This window comes from Strongylocentrotus purpuratus, unplaced genomic scaffold, assembly GCF_000002235.5.
Source record: "Strongylocentrotus purpuratus isolate Spur 01 unplaced genomic scaffold, Spur_5.0 spur5_scaffold_19, whole genome shotgun sequence".
Lineage (NCBI taxonomy): Eukaryota > Metazoa > Echinodermata > Echinoidea > Camarodonta > Strongylocentrotidae > Strongylocentrotus > Strongylocentrotus purpuratus.
This window is the reverse complement of record NW_022145604.1, coordinates 23,594,330-23,615,528: the sequence shown is the minus strand read 5'-3', so window position 1 is coordinate 23,615,528 and position 21,199 is coordinate 23,594,330. Positions and strand designations below refer to the sequence as shown.

General features: G+C 37.8%; 2 protein-coding genes across 2 annotated transcripts; both read left to right on the top strand.

Moving 5' to 3' along the window:
- Window positions 1-3,464: 3,464 nt before the first annotated feature.
- LOC579824 (carbonyl reductase [NADPH] 1-like) lies at window positions 3,465-13,126 on the top strand. The gene is made up of 6 exons (XM_011684821.2): window positions 3,465-3,666; window positions 8,187-8,453; window positions 9,041-9,147; window positions 10,374-10,502; window positions 11,822-11,966; window positions 12,593-13,126. Exons 1-6 carry the CDS (start codon window positions 3,634-3,636, stop codon window positions 12,797-12,799), a joined length of 888 nt encoding a protein of 295 aa, XP_011683123.2. The 5' UTR covers window positions 3,465-3,633; the 3' UTR covers window positions 12,800-13,126.
- Window positions 13,127-18,886: 5,760 nt separating this feature from the next.
- On the top strand, window positions 18,887-20,751 carry LOC115918789 (glycoprotein-N-acetylgalactosamine 3-beta-galactosyltransferase 1-like). Its single transcript, XM_030990644.1, has 2 exons — window positions 18,887-19,403; window positions 19,882-20,751. The coding sequence occupies exons 1-2, from the start codon at window positions 18,924-18,926 to the stop codon at window positions 19,993-19,995; spliced, it is 594 nt and encodes a 197-aa protein (XP_030846504.1). The 5' UTR covers window positions 18,887-18,923; the 3' UTR covers window positions 19,996-20,751.
- Window positions 20,752-21,199: the final 448 nt, after the last annotated feature.

Genomic DNA, 21,199 nt, shown 5'->3' with positions numbered 1-21,199 from the left:
ATCGTCTTCTTTCTCTCATAATTTAATGAAACGTCAAAGCTTCCGCGCTTCGCTCGAAAAAGGGGGGGGGACTGAATTCAGACAAGGATTAAGAGTCGAGAATGGTTCAACGAATCGTCTTCTTTCTCTAATAATTTAATGAAACGTCAAAGCTTCCGCGCTTCGCGCGGGAAGGGGGGGGGAGGAACTGAATTCAGGAAGGATTAAGAGTCGAGAATGGTACAACGAAACGTCTTTTTTCTCTAATAATTTAATGAAACGTCAAAGCAAGCTCCCCCTTCCTGCACCCACCCCCTAGGAGGTGCTCACTACCCCCCCCCCCCCCCAAAAAAAAAAAATCCTGCCTAAATGCTTGAGAGGATAATAACCCAGGTAGCAAGGGCATGTGGGACCCACACGGGTCCCATATTCTCTAAAATGTTATCTTTATTGAGGGTGACTTGAAAAAGTTAAAAACTTGGAAGTTAGGGGGTGCAACCTGCCATACGTCCTACCTCTTGGTTGCTTTGATCCATTGCCAAAAATATTTTGGCACCTATTTCCCCCCCCCCCCCCCCCCCCCCCCAACTGAGGATACAAATCGACACCCTTGCAAACAGTGCCCTCTATTTGAGATGAAGAAAAGAGATACCGCTCGATAAATATGCTTTACGTTTTGTTAAAAATAACAAGGACTCTATGCGTGCAGATTTTACAGCTAGTAAACTGCAAAATCACAGTTATCAGGAATTATGGAAAGAAATTAGATGCATGAATAACAATAAATCACGTTTACGGTACCTACTAACAATGAAGGTGTCACAGGAGATGCTGAAAGTGGAAAAAACATTAAGTTATAGAGAACTGCTTAATTGTGTCAAGTGTCAAGCGTGTTAAGTTAATAGTGCTTCTTTTCATGATGACATGATTGTTGCCCCTGAGGAAATTTAGGAAGGTATCGAGCAATTAGACGTCAATAAGTCATGTGGTATAAATACTATAACTGCAGTCTGCAGAACATTTGAAGTATGCAAGTTCAAAATTGTTGTCTCGACTTGCTGTATATTTTTCTGGTTTTCTAATTCATGGTATTTTGCCAGATAGGATGATATTTGTCATCTTGGTTCCAGTATAAAAGGACAAAGCTGGTCGCCTTGATAGTTATATATCAATTGCATTGGCCAGTGTTCTTTCTAAAGTATTGGAGAAATTATTATTGACTTGGTTAGAACTTCATATTTCTATGAATGATAATCAGTTTTGCTTTAAAGCGAAGCATGGAACTGATATGTGTAGTTTTTTTTCTCTAAAAGAGATAATATTGCTAGTTATTGTAGAAGAAACTCCTCTATATTTTTGTGTTTTCTTGATGCCTCCAAAGCATTTGATACTCTCTAAAAAAAATCAAGTGATCACGGACGTCACTCCTCTGGAGAGTGAAAATGTAGTGGAAATAGAATGAACATTCACTCTTTTCTTCTTAGAGAGCACTCTAAAATCAATCGATTTTCACTCCTAAACAAGTGATCACGGACGTCACTCCCAAGAAAGTGAAAATAGAGTGAAAATTCACTCTTTTTTTTAAAGAGAGTAGAGTGAATCATGGATTGGTACTTTACAAAATGAGTAACAGGGGCATTCCTTCTTATTTAAAATAGAATATTGATATATTGGTATTGTCACCAGACTATGATGGTGAGATGGGGTAATTGTTTTCCTGGCACCTTTCAATCATGATGGTGATGGTGTTCGGCTTCGAGGTATATTGTCTCCATACTTAATTAATTTGTATATGGATGAATCATCTGTAAAATTGAATAACTGTGGTACTGGCTGTTTTGTACGTAGTACCAAAGTTATTCATTTAATGTATGCTGAATTGCTGATGATCTTGTTATTTTAGTCCATCAACTGAAGGTTCTCAGAGCTTGCTCAATGTTTGTTTTCAGTTTTGGTATAGACAATGGTGTTAAATATAATGCGAAAAAGAGTCACGTTATGATTGTGAATTGTAAAAAACTTATTGTAAGTTGCAATTTCCAGACTTGTATTTGTGTGCGGTGCTAAACTTGATGTTTGTAAAGAGACTAAGTACCTATTATTTTACTGAGGACCCGTGTGATGATAGAGATATTTATAGACAGTGTCGTAAACGTTATGTACAGGGTAATACATTGTGCAGAAAGTTTCATATGTGCTCTCGTAAGAGGTAAGGTTGAATTATTTCGAGCTTATATTGTACACCGTTATATACTGCACATGGAGTAGGTATAACAAGAGCAGTATAAAGAAGCCCACGGTAGCTTATAGTGATGCCATGAGGATGCTCTTACGAATACATAGGCACTCTAGTGCAAGCAAAATGTTTGCAGATGTGAATATACCTGCATGTCCAGCTGTTGTAAGAAATCTAATTTTAAAGTTTATTCAGAGAATTAACCTCAGACTTGTGTAAGTTCTGGTTCAGTAGCTTGTTGTCACATGCGCCAGAGAGCTATAGGTTGATTAAAGTGGATTAGTTTTTGTTTCTCTTATATCTATATGGTTCCCCTCTTACTTTTGTTCATTGTTATATGTTCCCCTCATATTTTTGTGCATTGTTTTATATATCTACATGTAAATATTTTATATGGACCTCTGCTCTTGCAGCTGAGTCTGGAATAAATTTTGAATTGAATTGAATTGAACTTTTAAAAAAACAACAGCAGAACTTAGGTGTAGTATATGGGAGGGGAGGGGGTCGTATTATTATTTTGTTTTAATCTTATTTTCTCTTACAGGATAGGATGTAATATGGTATGTGCTCATCAACTCACTATCCTAGGAGAGGTAGTGGTCTGTGGCAGGTTACACGCCCATCAGCACAAAACATCACCAACAAAAGAGAAAAATATAATAGTAAGACAAAACGAAACCAAGCCAAGCCAAGCAAAGCCAAGCAAGACAAGGCAAGACGAGGCAATGCAACTAGACAAGGCAAGGCAAAGCAAAGCAAATTGCAAAACAAAGCATGCAAAGCAAAGCAAAGCAGAGCAAAGCAAAGCAAAGCAAAAGCAAAAGCAAAAGCAAAAGCAAAAGCAAAAAGCAAAAGCAAAGTAAAGCAAATTAAGAAAAAGAAAAGTAAAGCAAAGCAAAAGCAAAAAGCAAAAAGCAAAAGCAAAGTAAAGCAAAGCAAATTAAGCAAAGCAAAGCAAAGCAAAAGCAAAAAGCAAAAGCAAAGTAAAGCAAAGCAAATTAAGCAAAGCAAAGCAAAGCAAAGCATGCAAAGCAAAAGCAAAAGCAAAAGCAAAAAAGCAAAAGTAAAGTAAAGCAAAGCAAATTAAGCAAAGCAAAGCAAAACAAAGCAAAGTAAAGCAAAGCAAAAAAGGCAGAACGAACAAAATAATATCTAACAAAACAAATTTCTAATGCACTGCCAAACAAAATGAAATAAAAACGGAGTGTGAGACTAGGTGAGGGTTCTAAAACAGTGGGAGGCACGGTCCATATTGCCCCTTCCCAATTACCCGTCGAAGACTGACACCCTTCTCCATGATCAGCGGGTAGAACTTGGTTTTGAACATCGCATTAACGATTGTCAGATCACATGATTAGAGTAATTGTTCTTTTCCGCAGGAGCCACGCTTGTAGCTTATAATCTGAGGACAACACAAAATGGCATCAAAACACTCATCAAAAGTGGCAGTGGTAAGCAATTATTTCACAATAAATAGTATTTACAGTCTGTCTTAGGAATACCTATTCGTCGTTCATGAAACAGTCGTATTGATGACAAGTATCTGACAATCCATTAAAACGCTTGTGGAATTAAATACACGTATTTCAATGGGTTGTTGGCGAATTTGTACTTATGACGGTTTCGTGGAACCATGAAGATTCTTACCTATAGACATTTTCTTGTTTCCGTTACAGTATAACCTACGTCGTCATATTCATTATCTCAATGTGTAGTGCTTTGTTGTTGTTGTTGTTGTTTTTTGTCAGCCTCTGTGTGATATAGATTATGTGGAAGTTAATTGCGACACAATATAATGGTATCACAGATTTTCGAGGAGATGACCTTCAATGACCTCTTCTCGAATGTCCCACACCCTCTCGACTATTCTATCAATTGTCTGTGTATCCGGTGGTTTGAGCCTTTGCCATTAGTATATGTCCCCTCCCCAATCTGTAAAGATTTTTCATTGACACTGTCCATATGATTGTGTCTGGCACATTGTCTATAGCAAAACTGAAATGTGGCAGACACTAATTTCTGTTTTTCATGCTGTGTGTATATATAACCCTGTAATTTATTTTGTCTTTTGTTATTGTTTTTATTTATCTTATTTTTTTTTATTGATATGTACCTTTGTAAAGTACTCCATTGAAAACCTGTTTTTATTGAACGGGCCATTCTTTTTAAATATGTGAAATAAAGAAAAATAATAAATAAATCTAAAACATACATTAGAACTTGAAATGTACATAAAGTGTATTTTGACCATCGGTGCATAATATCTCGAAAAAGGTGAATGCAACAATTCATCGCTGTAATTTTTACTCTGTGGACAACAATATTCTTAAATGGTCACACGTCTATAGTACTTCGTGACAATAACAGCCCTTGTATCGAAATGGCAGACCATACATTTTGCTAATAATCTCGTGAATATACCCTCCGAGGGTTGTACACTTGACTGGGTCTGACAATATAACGAAGAAGTAAAAGAACAAGTGGAGATATACATATTACGACTTTAATATGTGCAATTATTCACATACAGTTCTTTGTTGATTAACCATTACGTTGAGTCTGGAAAAAAGACTCCACATGATTGCGCTATTACGCCACTTTAAGCTAGGAAGACGATAGATGAAAGTGCCATTTGCAGGCCAAAAGAGTGAAAAGGTTAAATTCCAACGGCATTTGTAAGACTATACTAATTTAGAACGTCCCTAAACAAAAAAAAAAGGGGGGGGGGGTAAAATGTCTTCAAGCGGGAAAATAACGACTATAAGTTGCCAAGTCAGTTAGTAATAGTCTGATTTTTAGACCATTGTTTTGAATGGTCGTATGTTTTGTGCTGCACAAAGATTCAATCAGTTTAAAGTTGGCCATTACAAGAAGTGGGTTATTGATGTAGACAAATGCTCATTTTATGTATGTTATTACCAAAAAAAGCCAGGCAGTCACTCAATAGTGTCTGACAGTGAAGTCTAGCAAGTAAACGGGTTTCATTGCATAATTTGAATATTTTGGCTACACATGTATAACGCGTCTAATTAATACTTATGAGGAAAATTGGTAAAAAAATACAAGAGAAATCATTTGGGAATTTGTAAAAGCTTTGATGATAAATGATATCGAGATCGACCCTCCCAGTTTAACATGTATGTGTGTCATATCAGAAATCTGCAAAATACAGACATACGTATAATAAGTAAAAGTTCGACTTTCTTAATATCTGTGATAGAAATGACGTTGTTTTTAAAGGAGAACATGTAAAAATAAGTTGCCCACATCATGGAGAAAACTTCTTGTTTTATCAATTATCTATGTTATTCTTTACTTGCTTTGTAAACGCTGGTTAATAGTAAGGATATATTGACTGCTTTGAGAGGCATAGTGGTTTCTATAGGGTCAAGGGAAACTCACAACCTGCTATGACCCCAAGGCGCTTGCGCCGCGGGGTCATAGCAGGTTGTGAGTTTCCCGAGACCCTATAGAAACAACTATGCCTCGAATATTAAAAGCAGTCAATATATATTTTATATACCGAAAAAAAGGAAAATGTTGACTCACCCATTTAGGTTTCCATCTCTTTGAAGTCATGAATATTAACACCAAGAATCGAATAAGAATAAGAATATTAACACATGCGATCGAGACTAGTACACAAAATGGCGATCGGTCGTCTGCGCTGCGTGGATTGGTAGATTCGTCGACTGAATGCAGCGACCAAAATCGAATTGCACTCAAACACCGTTAACGGTATTGCGCATCGGTCATCGCACAAAAGAAACTTATACGGTAACACGTAAACCAAAATGGGGATCGCAGCAAAATGACGTCACGTTTCACAGCCATGGAAAAAGTGCTATGAAAAATGGATATAAACCGGTAGAGCCGGGAAAAATGACTATGAATTTCAATTAGCGGGCATGGTTAAGAACATGACTGCATTTTCAACCAATCAGAAGACAGGATTAGTAAAGAATCTTAAAATGAGGTATATAATTTTTACTATAATTATGGAGAGCGTATACTAAATGCTACAGTGACAGTGATGATGGTGGTGGTGATGATGATGACGACGACGAGGATGACGATAATGATGAGGATGGTGATGATGATGATGGCGATTATGAAAAATTACCGGCTCGATTAATAATGCTCATTAGGCTCGACCATAAACTATTTCATACTCCGATGATCATTACGAGCTGAACTTTGGAACAAACTGCCTTTAAATGTCAAAAACTGTTAGACTGTTAACCAATTCAAAACTTGTCTTAACACACTTTATTCAAAATTGCTTTTGATGATTAACTTACTCTGTTCGCATTTACGTATATTTCATATATATTGTAATTTGCAGGTTTGTTTGCATTTTGTTTTTGTTTTGCTTGATATGTAATTGTTTATCATTGTTATTTGTAGAGCCTTCGGTGGTAAGCGCTTTATAAGCACCGTTTATATTATTAATTATTAAGTTTTGTGTACTGGTGTGTATACCATTCTTTAGGTTTACCGGTTCACCATGTACACGGGTAGTCCTGAGAAGGACTCTTTGGCTTGAAAGGGGATTGAATAGAAAAGGGAGTGAGAGAGAAGTTTTCTTTTGGTTTCATCAAATATGGAAGACTACTTGATATTGCCGGGAGAGAAGTAGAGAAAATTCACGGAGAGAGAGAGAGAGAAAAAAGGAGAGAGAGAGAGAGAGAGAGAGGGGGGGGGGGGGGGGGGGCGGTATTCTGTTGTGAGTGGAGTCTTGAAAAAGGCGGTCCATGGCGAACCAGGTTATGATTGAGAAGATAATTCAATTAAATTTATTTTGCCAAGCAATACAAAAACATACAGGGTAAAACAAAAGCAGTATACAATGTTTCACACAATTACTAACATAGATAAACACAGAAATACACACAATCAATTTCAAGGTGATGAAATTGCTAAGGCTGGAAGCCTCAGCCAGAAGGTCGCCCTTTCCCCCCTATATGCGGCTGACCACATATTCATAATAAAATGTAAAAAGGTTTATGATTTAAAGGTACTATGTCCCTTTTGCAGCCAACCTCAAATGCTGTAGAACTTTGCAGGAATTATGAATATGTCATGTATGTCCTATCTGTGAAATTTAAACGTTAGCGGTGTCCTCATATTCAAATTATGCAAAGAAACCTGTTTACTTGCTAGACTTCACTGTCAGACACTATTGAGTGACTGACTGGCTTTTTTTTCTTCTTTGGTAATAACATACATGAAAAGAGTTGTAAAGGGTACATGAGCATTTGTCTACATCAATAACCCACTTCTTGTGATGGCCAAGATTAAACTGATTGAATCTTTGAGCAGCATAAAACGTATGACCATTCGGTACGATTGTCTGAAAATCAAGACTATTACTTTTGGGCTCTATAGCCCTAAAGTCGATTTGACAACTAATAGTCGTTATTTTCCCACTTGAAGACATTTTCAAGCCCCACCTGTTTTAGGGAAGTTCTAAATTAGTATTTTCTTTCAAATGCAGTTGGAATTTAACTTTTTCATTTTTTGGGCCTGCAAATGGGACATAGTACCTTTAATTTAAGCTCTATTAACAAGTTAAACAAAAAACAATTACATGTAAAGTAAAATGAATCAAACAACCGTTGAAATCTGTAGCTAATATCAAAATAGGTCCATCAAATATTGTTTGTATTTACTTTTAAAAGTGTTAACTGATTTCAATTCACGTATTTCACGAGGTATAGTACTCCATAAGCAATGTATAAGTGGCAAGTGAAAATTATCAGCATTTCTAGTAATATAGAAAGAGAGAGGGAGAGAGAGAGAGAGACTCGACATATTATCCGAACACTGTTCGTCAGGACTCGACTACCCACATGGTGAAACCGCAAACTGAATGTATATAGGCCTAAGTTCTTTGCTCAAAATACAACATTTTGACTCCTAAAATACTGATGAACTATTGGAATTATAATTCATTATCTGTTTAATTCAGGTTACAGGAGCTAACAAGGGTATTGGTTTGGAGATCGTTCGAGCTCTATGCCGCCATTTTGGACAAGATGGCGTTGTTTACTTGACTGCGCGCAATATTGGGCGTGGTCGAGCCGCTGTTGAGCTCCTCCAGAAAGAGGGACTCGATCCCAAGTTCCATCTTCTTGACGTCACTGATCAATCAAGCATTGATAAGTTTCGGGATCATCTGGAAAAGGAACATGGTGGAATTGATGTTCTAGTCAACAATGCCGGTATTGGTACACCTGTATGTAGAATCACGATTCTTGTACATGTTCTAATTAGAAATAAATGAGAAAGTTTTGCTTCTCTATCGCAAATGATTTAAAGTGGTACATAAATACCATCACATACGTGATTTTTGTTTTGATTGAGAGCACTTGTCAGAAATTTGAAATCAAAATACCCCCCTCTTTACAATCATGGATCCGAAAATGAAATACATAATAGAAAACCCTTAATGTTAAAGAATATAAATCAATCACTGCAATGTAGATGCATGTATCTTCTTAAAATGTTTGTGAAGTTCACAAAAAACTTTCATTACCACCAAAATGTGATTCCAGAGAACTTCATTTTATGACGAAATGGGAAGGTACGTCATTGTTGATCAAAACATAATATGAAGTTTAATAGTATGCATGGATAGAAATATGAATTTCAACAAGAATAACGTTGGATTCGTGCTTTTCACGCAATTTTCGAGGTCCGCTGAAAATATTCGACTGACGAAATCAGATGTCCTCTCCCACTTCTGGCTGTAATGCCGGCGAACAGTACATGAAAGAAGTACACCTAATCTTGAACTTTACGTAACATAATTTTCTTTTTCAGAATCACTTTCCCCTGTACGGAAAATCACTCTGGGTTATGAAGACAAATTTCTTCGGAGTTCTAGCCATCTCCCAAAGTCTCATCCCCCTGGTTCGGTCTGGTGGAAGGTAAGTTTTTCGCCGACAAAATAGGGGTAGGAAATCAAAGGGTTTCATAAATAAATAGAGTTTAATTCCAGGGGGGGGGGGGTATATACATATTAGGACATACGGGGGTGTGCCGCTCTAATGGATCATTTTTTTCACAAAAAATCCCTAAACATGGGTCCCATTTTTCAAAATGTCAAACATTTGCAAAATTTCCGCGTGTTTGCCATGCAAACATGCGAACACCCGAAAAACACCCGAAAAGGGGTTTTTCTTTCGAGAAAAATGCCCCTAAACGATCCTTAATAATTGGTAGGGGTTTTTCAAGGCTTGAGCGGCACACCCTCGTCCAAACCAAATCTGAGTATCCCCCCGGGATTTAATTAAGTCTTGATCAAGGGAGAGGGCAATTTTCTAAACGATTGAACCCTTCCACCCCCCCCCCCCCACAATTATAAGGATCATTATGAGAGATTGGTTGAATATGAGTAGCGGTACAGCTCGGGTCGTAAATTCTTCGGGATTCTAGGGGTTAATTCGGCGAGCGAATTTATCTGGATGCATTAGCTTTTAAGTGCCAAAAGTGGCATGTAAAATTTGGTCAGTTCAATTCAATTCAATTTGATTCTACCCCCAGATATTTTTAATTCATTTTCTCAATGCAAAGGGACCACCAAAATACGAGGACATATATCTACTAACGCATCTGATGGGCCATTCAAATATCTGAAGTCGGAGGGGGGGGGGGGGAGCTCATTTCCGTGCCAGAAAGAGGTTTTTCATGGAGGTTTTCTCAGTAGGAAGTCCCCCTATATACAGGCCCTTCTGGATCGACTTATTCAAGTTTCAAGTTTATTTGTTTCACATTTCACAAAAAAGAATTCACGTAATTGACAAGATTAGAACATAATATGAAATATACTGAAAGTGTCACATTATATAATTAAGTCTTTGAAAAGACGTCGAAATTAATTGTATTGAATGTATTGAGGGTTATACAGGGTGAAATGTGAGGAACCTATTAAAAAGCTTATCTTGTAGATTATAGGTTGCCGTAAATAAAACTAAATTTGATTGCAGTGGTTGTAATGGTGAAGGACGTAACAATAAGTAGGTGGGCAAGAAGACCTTGACATAAGATGATGTACAACGTGAAACAAGCAAAAGTAGCAAAAAATAGCAAATACAGCAAACAAATTAATTTGTTACCAAAGAGTGACACGATAATCACCATTTTCTCATTGTAGGATCGTTCATGTCGCAGGCACGACAGGATATATGGTGTTCAGGAACCAGTTCAATGATGACATCAGGAATCGATTTCGAAAAGCTAAAGACGAACAAGATGTTGTGGATCTGATCAATGAATTTCTAAAGTGAGTTCAGCGGTATATTTGGATGGAATGTAGTATGTTGGTGAAGGATCCTTATTCTCATTCGAGAGGGTCTAAATTCGATGCTTGCCCGGTGCCCACATCTGTCACTGGACAATGTATTTTATCCACATTTGTCCCTCTAGGGCATTGTGAATTAAGTGTGTATTTAAATACCATGGTAATACTTGGTAATAGTAAATACGGGGCCCTCAGGAAAGCAGTATTTATATTAAGAAGGCTTCCCTGGGTAAAACATTAACATGATCATAATATCTTTTTTCATATTATTATCTTTTGTTAGACCCCATTTTTACTCCTCGATTCGGTCTAAACTTTGCTTCTTTGTCACAATCATTATCATCTTCACCAATCTTCTTTTTCTCTTCATTATTATTAATATTATCGTTTTGATTATTATCATTCTATAATTATTATTATCATCATTATGTTTACTAGCAATATTATTTTTATTATTATAATTACCACTTTTAGCATTATTATTGATATTATTGTTATTAATAATACTAATAATAATAATAATAATAATAATAATAATAATACTAATATTCCACTTATATAGCGCTAAATACAAATGTCTCTAAGCGCTTTACAGATATATACTATTACCCCGGTCATTATTAATATTATTACTATTATTAATTTCGCTTCTAATTAAGATACAAATAGCATCCTAATAAAAGAATATTATGTTATTTGACATTAACAAAATCAATGAAAAACTAATACCTTTGAAGAAGAAAAAGTAGATAAATTGCAAATAAAATTGATCTATGTTATGTAGAAATAGAGAGGCGGGTCTGCTGAAAAGCAGGGCTTTTAAATTGTAGACCCCTCAGAAAAATGATAAGTGAGAAATGTTAAGTACTTATACAAACAAAAGGCCAACAAAGACAGCATTCATAGAAACTCCTTATGACTATAAACAACGTAAAGTTACAGATTATTTTGACGAAGAAAAGACAAATTGAGTGAAGTGAAAACGAAAGAAATATGAGCCGCATATGTATTGGAGGGAGAGCAGAAAGAAATAGAGAGAGAGAGAGAGAGAGAGAGAGAGAGATAGATAGAGAAAAAGCATGACATGAAGAACGCACAAAATCCTTGTGGAATTTAAGAAAACAAGAACAACAAAATTGAATAGCTTCAATAATAATAATAATAATAGTGAACATTTATAATGCGCCATGTCTGTCTGTCAATATGTATGAATACTTTTTTAAAAATTAATTATACTTCACTAATCGTACGAAATGTTGCAAATGTTACACAATTTCCGACTTGCACAATAATATTTACAGATTCTGCAAAGAAGGGACCATTGCAAAAAACGGATGGCCAGATGAGGCCGATGGGATCGCCAAAGTAGGCGTGATAGCATTGTCCAAGATACAAGCTGCGAAACTGTCACAAGATAAATCGAGGCGGGGTATATTTATCAATGCGGTATGTCTTCAGCAAGAATATTATGTTCATAACTCATAGCATGTGACGATATACATTGAGAGAGCATAGACATGGGTGCGGGGGGGGGGGGACCACGATCTTAACTAGATGGAGGAAATGCTAGCTATAGCCAATAGGAGGGAAAGTTGGAGCAGGCCCTAATTTCCATTTACCCGATTTCTTTGTTCCCGTTTCTTCTCCCTTCTTTCAGGTCACTTTGTCTGTCACTAATTTTAACTCTTTATGATTTATGGGCCTACTTCTTCTTGGATCAAATTTCTAGAGTGATTACAATTTTACTCCTAATTTTCTACCCCCCCCCCCTTCCTCCGCCCCAAGAAAATCTGCCACATACATGGCCACATATTGTTTTTTCAAGGGATTGTGAAAGAATCATAGCGTAAAGAATTCTCATTTTCATTCAAAAAAATAATACATGTTGTTTTTGCAAGTCACTCCATTTAATATGGACTAAAGACAGGTTCATTGTCATCTTACGGTTAATTTGGTTAATTCTTTCTTTTTCTCATTCGCATTCGAAACATCAGTATCCTTGCAGATTTATGTTTCTGTCTCTGGGAGTTTTGTTTCTAATTCAAAAAAATATACTTCCTCTAATTTTGCAGTGCTGTCCAGGCTTTGTATACACCGATATGACTGCTCACTTGCCTGAAGATCACTTTGGAGGTAACAGGGTTACTACCGCAGAGGGCGCGGATACACCTGTTTTTCTCGCTCTCCTCCGCTCTGGGGCAAAGGGGCCAAAAGGAAAGTTCCTATTGCGAAGAAAAGTTTATGATTTTCTTCATACTGATGTAAGCATTAAGATGTAAAAATCTGTGAGATTATACAACGAGATGCTTTTAGTAAAAAGATCTGTAATTTTCTAAACAGGTGAAGCCATACTGTGTTAGAAAAACTACCGCAACATCCCCTTTCGCACCATCACAGATCAGCTGTGTACCGTAAATCGCCGCTTCCCTAGCTGCGCATATGGAAACGTTGTATCATCAGCTCAATCTCGTGACTTGCGTGCATAGAATAATTTAATAAGCATTTTTGCATGTTAAAGTGAATTTTTCTCAAAAATGCGTTTCTTACCAACATTTGGGTGCCCGGGAATCATTGGGTAACCTTTAAAAAAGTATTATATACAAAAATAGTATGCTCTTTCTAGTCTGTACTTTTGTCAGAAAAGGATAGTCTTTCAGCTCGACGTCGTTTTTTGTGTTGGAGAAGAGCAAAATAGTGAGTTTCAATTGCACTTCGGCCGTTCTCCCAAGCCCTCACTCGTTCTGGTATTCAACTTGTTTTGATTTGGGGTTTAACCCCCCCCCCCCCTCAATTTTTTGTTATTAAAAAAAAGGGTTACCTTACCCCCCCCCCCCCCCCCCCCCCCCTTGAGAAATGTTTCCTCAAAAACTTTTTTCCAGTTTTTGAGGAAACAAAGCGGCTGGCTGAGTCGTTCCGAAATTTTCGGCGCGATTTTCAAATTTACCCCCCCCCCCTCTCCCCTTCAACATTGATGATCAATGTCAAGGATAGATGACCGCGCCTCTAGCTCAGTATTGCTTAAACATCCAATTTTTAGAAACGTTTGAATTCGGTCGAGATGTGGAAATAAATTTCTTATAATGGGTGTTACAAAGTTTTACTTCGTGTTCTTCTAGACTCGTGTAAAAGGGCAATACAAGTAGAAATTTGCCAAAAAAGAAAAATTGATAATGTTGCTTTTCCATATTTTTCAATTTTTTTGAAAAAAAAGTACATCAAATTGAATGAAGAAAGCAGATTGGTGAAAGTTTCAATGAAACCGGAAAAAATGTGAAAGTTATTTAAAAGTTGAAATCACTATCTGTAAGGGCACTTCAACTTGACCGAATCTATAATTTATTTTTTGATGGAGTACCAAACAACTTTCCAATTTAAATCAACACATAATTGTGTCAAAAAATTGTATGACTGAAGATGGCCTTTTAATTTCACAGGAACTATAACAATATCATATTCGTGATATATTTTGAGTAGTATCTCAAGGGAGAAGGCACTGAGCATGACCCCCCCCCCCAAAAAAAAAAAAAAATCCACCTGCTAATTAAAGGGGCCGTTTAACAATGTTAAATCTGAGATACACGGCCCTCCGTGTTATCAGTGTCTGTGAAAAAAAAGTGCCCGAAAAAAGTAAAATATCTTTGAGTGACCGGTTTTACCATACTCATTTTCCCCAATAGACTGTAGTGTTATGAAAACCGTTTGGCAAACGGTTTTCAAAATTTGTAATTCCTATCATAAATATCTTGATAATCAGACAGGCGATCGGTTTGTAAAAGTCATGGGGTTCCTGACTGACCTAAAGGTTTATAATTATCATTGCAGCATGAGCTAAATCCACGATTTTTTTCTCAGAATCTGAGACAAAGTTACCGGATCCCTTTAAATTGCGAATTTGGGGTCCGCATAGACTAAGTGATCTCCTCATTCAAAAAGTCATAACTTTCTAGTTATACGACCAATTAACTTCAAATTTCCGCCATTAAACTTTTATACTTTCATACAAATGAACTTATTACAAAAGTTGAATTGCCCTTGAAACCTCTTTTAAACGCCTTTGTGCATGTACATGTATGTATTCAGAATGTGAAATGTAACATAATGCTGCCATGTTTGTTAGTTCTTGGAGTTCTGTTAACAAATATGTAGTTATGTAAGCCAATATATTTGGTTAACAAAACCTACAACGCAATTTTGTTATTTATCATTTTATACATGTTATGTATATTGTTTTAATGTAGCTATTTTGTTTACGTACGTTGTTTTTTGTTTCGTTTTCTTTTATATCATTATTTTTCAAATTTGTATTTAGAATGGAAATAAACATTAAATTCAATTATAATGAAATTTCTGAGTTATTATTGTATGGAGGTTGGTGCTTTGAACAGTTTCGATGCTTTCCTTTCAATTCTTCTCTCGAATATGGATACAAGTTCCATGAACGACATATGCCCAGGGGCGGCGATCCCGGGGGGGGGGGGGGACGGGAGGACACGTCCCCCCTCAATTTTTTTAGACGGGGAAATATAAAAAAAAACGCAACAAAAATGTATAGCAAATACTGAATAATGACTGCAACAAATTGTTAGGCTCTGGAGGGCCCAAGAGTGCAGCGTTTAGACCAATACAATTGTAAAAAATTCTCGCTCGTTCACTACGCTCCCTCGCAAAACATTCTTATAAAAAAAAACTTTAAAAAACGGATTTCGTCTCTCCCCCCCCCCCGGTCATGAAAAGAAATCGTCGCCCCTGCATATGCCCACCTACCAATCGAGTGGGGGAATGAAACGAAAGAGAACAAGCATGAAAATGGAGAAAGGGAAGAGAGGAGGGTAAAAGACAGGACAAAAAAGATGATTGGAACACCTTCCGTACCGTGTTCCGATTGTCTGGGTGCGGGTTGTTGGCATTGATTGTTGCTTGGAAGGACAACAAAATGGCTTGCCCGGTCTAGCAACATGTAATGTTTGCGATATGTCTGCGGACTGTTGAGATTCAGCTGTTTATGACGGGTAAGGGGAGTATATCGCATCAGGGGCCCATTTCCCGAAATCGTCCAACTTCTTGACTAAAATCAGCGTAAGCTTCTCGTCCGCTACGTATTTCACGAAGCCCTCTTTGCCAAGATCAAGCACAACACCCTGGCTAAGTAGTTATGACGCCTCCTAACCTGTCATATCCCTTTGATAACTGTTTTAGTCGATGGGCAGCGCCATCACATGTCATTTATTGTCATCTTCTGCCCCCCCCCCCCGCTTATTCACCGGCTGGATGATTTGCTGCTAAATATTAACTCACGAATAGTGCACACACACAAAAAATAGTGCTCTTACCCCCCCCCCCCCCACCCCCCCATTTTTACCTCTGGCATTTTAACTTCTGACATTTTAGCTCTGGTATTTAAGCTCTGACAAGGGGGGGGGGGGACTGAATACAGACAAGGATTAAGAGTCGGTGCAACGAATCGTCTCCTTTCTCGGATAATTGAATGAAACGTCAAAGCTTCCGCTCTTCACGCGAGAGGGGGGGGGGGGTAATTCAGACAAGGATTTAGAGTTGAGAACGGTACAACGAATCGTTTTCTTTCTCTAATAATTTATTGAATCGTCGAAGCTTCGGCGCTTCGCGCGGGAGGGGGGGGGGGGGGGGGGGGGGGGGGGGAACTGACCCTAGACAAGGATTAAGAGTAACAATAGTACAACGAATCGTCTTCTTTCTGTAATGATTTAATGAAACGTTAAAGCTTCCGCGCTTTGCGCGGGAGGGGGGGGGAATAACTAAAAAATAATTTAGCTCCTGGTTCCGGGTTGACCCTGCTGGAAAGAACACACTCATTCACAGTGTGAAAATTTCCTTTTCCGGTTATCCACACTGTGAACCACAGTGTGAAACGAATCGACCACAATGTGAAAACGCCCCGATTTAACATTGTGGAGCACACTGTGATTCACACTGTGAATGAGTGTGAATGAGTGTGTTCTTTCCAGCAGGGGATAGGATTAAATTTGTAGACATTGGGACATTGGCATTAATATATTTGTCGGTAATTGGTGGCCTTTACAGTTTACACCCCCACTGAAAAAGGTCTAGTGACGCCCCCCCCCCCCCCTCCTACTTTTCTCTTGACGTCAGCTAGGGTCTTGTTACGTCAGGATTCAGGACTAGAAACGTGCTAAAAACATAAAACACATCTTCCACCTGTTGCCGTGGTAGATTAACAATAACCCAATCATTTAAGTACTACACATCTGACGTCGAGTATACAAATAATCCAAAAAAAATATAATTTTGCGAGTGCATTTGTGAATATGCACTGCACAGCATCGGATAATGAACGAAACTTGTCAAGTGACCAGTTTTTGTTTAATGATATATTTCTTATATTCTTTGATATCACGCGCTGTCGGTCTGCAATGATGACCCCACACGCTTTTACGTTGCAATAATACAGTATTTATGTACATCACCACCTGTTGCCGCCGTAAGTCAACAGTCAGTATTATTTCAGCTGTTAACGATTTCGACTGAGCTTCAGTTTAAACTAAATTTGTGAACATATTATTCTTGTTCACTCTACTAATAGTTGTTAACAATTCTTGTTTAGATATGGTGCTGTATTAAACGCCGCAAAGAAGATGCTTCAGTTTTTAACGTGTGGATGACAGCTGTGAGCAACAGTGATCCTGAGCGTGTTCACTGGGCTCTGTTTTATAAGGTACGAAATGTGAAGCGCATCACCCTAATTATGCCATCTTTTGACATCGTATGTTTTCAGTTGGGCTTCGGGAGCAAACTTTGCATCTGTAAATGAACTCTTGCGAATCGTCATTGATACACAATCGTTACTAAACGGTACGAGATATACGATCGCATATATGTCTTTGGTGACGTAGAAGAGATGAATGATTTGAACATTATATTGGTATCGATCGTTGGGCAAGAGGCCTTCCTTGTTCGATGGTATTATAGGCGGTATACATGCACGTACATCTACTACGTAGAAGCTGTGATTCGTGATCTACAAGTGTTTGTCCTCTTCCGATTGATGATTTTAAATGCTTCATGCCGTGTCGATACTTGAAAACGACTAAACAATTTGGCAGGGATTCAAATTTCTGTTTTGGGATCAGATCAGATAGCCGACCACCATTTCTTCTGGGTGTGATAAAATCACGTATTAGGCCGTTTTGATTTTCGTGTTTCTACATTAAATGTTATGTGACTATGTATTGGTTGTTTTCAAGCGCGTTTGAGCAAAAGAAAAGGTGTTGATGAACATTATCATACGGATTCGCAAGTAGAAGATTAGTGACTCCTCAAAGTGGATCGGAGGGAATTACAAGAGACATGGGTTTTTCACAGCTCAGAGTCTTTTTGGCTTTCATATCCGGTGCTATATTTATGTTGTTTACCTTGACTATGATGAACCAACAAATCTTCGCCTTCCAGAGACATCCCCATTCGACTTTGACCACCAGGAACCAAGCAGTAATTCAAAAAAATGCCGTCCCTTTATCTTTACACGCCTTAAAAGCAGCTCCGAGAACGACCGTGACGGATTCTGAGTCGAACGGTATTGCTGAAAAGAAGTTGTCAGGTAAGTAAATAGGTTCATCAAAAGTTTCAGATCACATCTTCGTCCTCTTAAACGACCTGTTCACTAACATTCAAATGTACAGATGTTTCTTTCCTGGGGACCTCGTGATGACGAGGTATTCCATTAGGCTTTTTTTCCACGGCATTTGAAAGATAATACTAATTTAGAACTTCCCTATAAAATAGGGGGCTTGAAAATGTCTTTAAGTGGGAAAATAACGATTATTAGTTGTCGAATCGACTTAACAGCTATAGAGCCAGTAAGTAATAGTCTGGTTTTCAGAACATTGTACCGAATGGTCGTACGTTTTATGCTGCGCAAAGATTACAGATCATTTTATGTATGTTATTCCCAAAGAAGAAAAAGCCAGTCAGTCACTCAAAAGTGTCTGACAGTGAAGTCTAGCAAGTAATCGGGTTTCCGTGCATATTAATTTAAATATTAGGACACTGCTAACGTTTAAATTTCACAGAAAGGAATTAAATGACATATATATCATTCTTGCAAAATTCTACAAAAATTGATGTTGGCTGCAAAAGGAACAAAGTATCTTTAATGTGTTAACTTTGGTTAATTATCATCCTCCAGATGTTACACAACGGACACGCCTGCGTAAGGTCCGCCTGCTGTGCTGGGTCTTGACCTCCCCCAAAACATTGAAAACAAAAGCGACGATGGTTGCCAGAACTTGGGCAAAAAAGTGTTCTCAGACGCTTTTCATGAGCTCTCAAAAGAGTACCAGTTTTCCCGGCAACGTCATCGGTCTAGAAGTGGCCGAAGGTCGAAATGCCTTGTGGAACAAAACTAGGATGTCCTTAGAGTACATTTACACGCAACATTTCAACGATGCTGATTGGTTTTTCAAAGCCGATGATGACACGTACGTCGTCGTGGAGAATTTGATGGCGTTTTTATCACGGCAGGATCCCTCGGAACCGGTCTTTTTTGGATTCAGTTTTAATAAGACACTACCGTATTTTAAGGTTGAATCAAGGCAGATGGATTACATGAGCGGCGGAGCTGGGTATGCGATGAGCAGGGAAGCACTCAGAAGGTTTGTGGAAGTAGGACTCCAGGACCGGACCGGGCAATGTCCAGACAGCCACCTGGACTGGCCGGAGGATTTGTGTCTAGGAATGTGTATGGAAAGCCTCGGTGTTCGTTCGAAAGACCATCGCGATCGGTATGGACGATTTCGCTTTCTTCCAATATATCTGCATTATTTTTTGGATGACGGTATGAGTCCTCTCACATGGCTTCATGAATATTCCAAGTACAACATCACAAGGGTATGTATGTTACATGTACATGTTTGTTGCCATATTGTTACTACACGGACCAGGGCTACTATAACTGCTACTACTACTACTACTACTGCTACTACTACTACTACTACTACTACTACTTCTACTACTGTTTTTGATATTACCATTATTACTAGACAATAATGATAATAATAATAATAATAATAATAATAATAATAACAACAATAGTGATAACCGTAAAGATAAAGCTTATGAAAATGATAAATAATTATATTCTTAGTAACGTCGATATTAATGATGGTAATAATGATAACAATACAAATGATAATAATGATGATGATGATGATACTACTACTAATAAAATAATAGTAATGATAGTAAAAATAACGATTTGAATGATAATATAATAATGACAATAACAATGATGAAAATGATGATGATGATGAAGATGATGATAATCATCATAAAATGAATTCTTTGTTATCTTTTAAATTTCCTCCAGGGGCAAGACTGTTGTTCAGAATCACTCATAAGCATCCATTATGTCAATCCGGGGGACATGCTCGTCTACGACTTCCTTATACACAATGTTAAAGTAGGCCTACTCGATGGATAAACAGGCCTCATACTTACATGAACCTCATTTTATATATCCTAACTGGATCTATACAACTGATGTATTGTAATCCAGAGGTGTCGTGGTTTAGCGGATACATCACCTGATCTTAAATAGAGTCACTCGTCAGTTTCCATGTGCAGAAGGTCATAATTCCCTGGCACCAGACTTGGTAGAAATACCATTAATGGGTGAACATGTCTGCGCACAGCAAACACGTAGGCCAATCAAGAAATACCCCAAGTCTCTTGGAGAGTCTTCGGATGATGCAAATGTCACATAATTACTTTCCCATATGGGAAAAAGCAGAGCATTACATTAAGCCTGTTGGTCATAAAACTAAATGCTAATCCTGGTGATTGACAACTCCTGTTATTTGGTAAACCCCGAAAGGTGTCGAATTCCACATGAGAGCTGACTTCTACATGTGTCTTTAAATCACATGATTCGCGGTTTTGAGTTCCTCTGCGCCACCCTTTGGCAAGACAGGAAATCTAAATTTGCCACTCTCCACCCAGGTGGTGTAAATGGCCATTCCTGGTAGAAGGACGTTCTTAGAATGCCAGAGCGCCTTGTCAAAGTAGCTCGGCTAACGCTGGGGTAATAATTTAGTAGTAGCAGTCATTTTCGATCTTCATTGACGGCTGTATGATAGTGTCCCTTTATAAAGGGACACTTAGCAATGACAGAGCCATGCATACAGAATTTGGCCAACTTGGTTTCACTGGGTCACAACATGGCGTATATTCTTTTGTTTTGTGCTTGCCCAACAAAGCAGTAGTCGCCATATTATGGGTAATTTTACTAATGCCCGAACAAAATGATGTGTATCATTTGTTTTATAAGTTGATGTACCAATGACTGGTCACGTGTTAGGCTAAATAAATGCCTAGCCACGTGTACGCTCTCAACCAATAATTTGATTAGGATCCGCGTTATCATCCTATAATACGATAAAACGCTCGGTGAAAAAAAAATGATAATTAGCATAGACAAATTAGAGAAATAGGTTTGAGTAAAAGTGGGAGATAAAAAAATGAACATACATAACTTCATATATATCCCGGTGCTCCTTGTTAACACATATATCATTTCAATGTAATTTGTATTGTTATTGTTATTGTACTGTACTATCGTATATATTATTGATTATAACCTGCCGCCTAACCCACTGTGTTGACGGGCCTGGTTTTTTGTGCATGAT

Bases quoted from the DNA above. Each gene is read 5' to 3' on its own strand.
- LOC579824 (XM_011684821.2), top strand. From the start codon at position 3,634: ATGGCATCAAAACACTCATCAAAAGTGGCAGTG. The intron at 9,148-10,373 runs GTAAGTTTTTCG...TTCTCATTGTAG, and splicing joins CTGGTTCGGTCTGGTGGAAG to GATCGTTCATGTCGCAGGCA. The intron at 10,503-11,821 runs GTGAGTTCAGCG...TAATATTTACAG, and splicing joins CTGATCAATGAATTTCTAAA to ATTCTGCAAAGAAGGGACCA.
- LOC115918789 (XM_030990644.1), top strand. From the start codon at position 18,924: ATGTCCTTAGAGTACATTTACACGCAACATTTCAACGATGCTGATTGG. The intron at 19,404-19,881 runs GTATGTATGTTA...AATTTCCTCCAG, and splicing joins CCAAGTACAACATCACAAGG to GGGCAAGACTGTTGTTCAGA.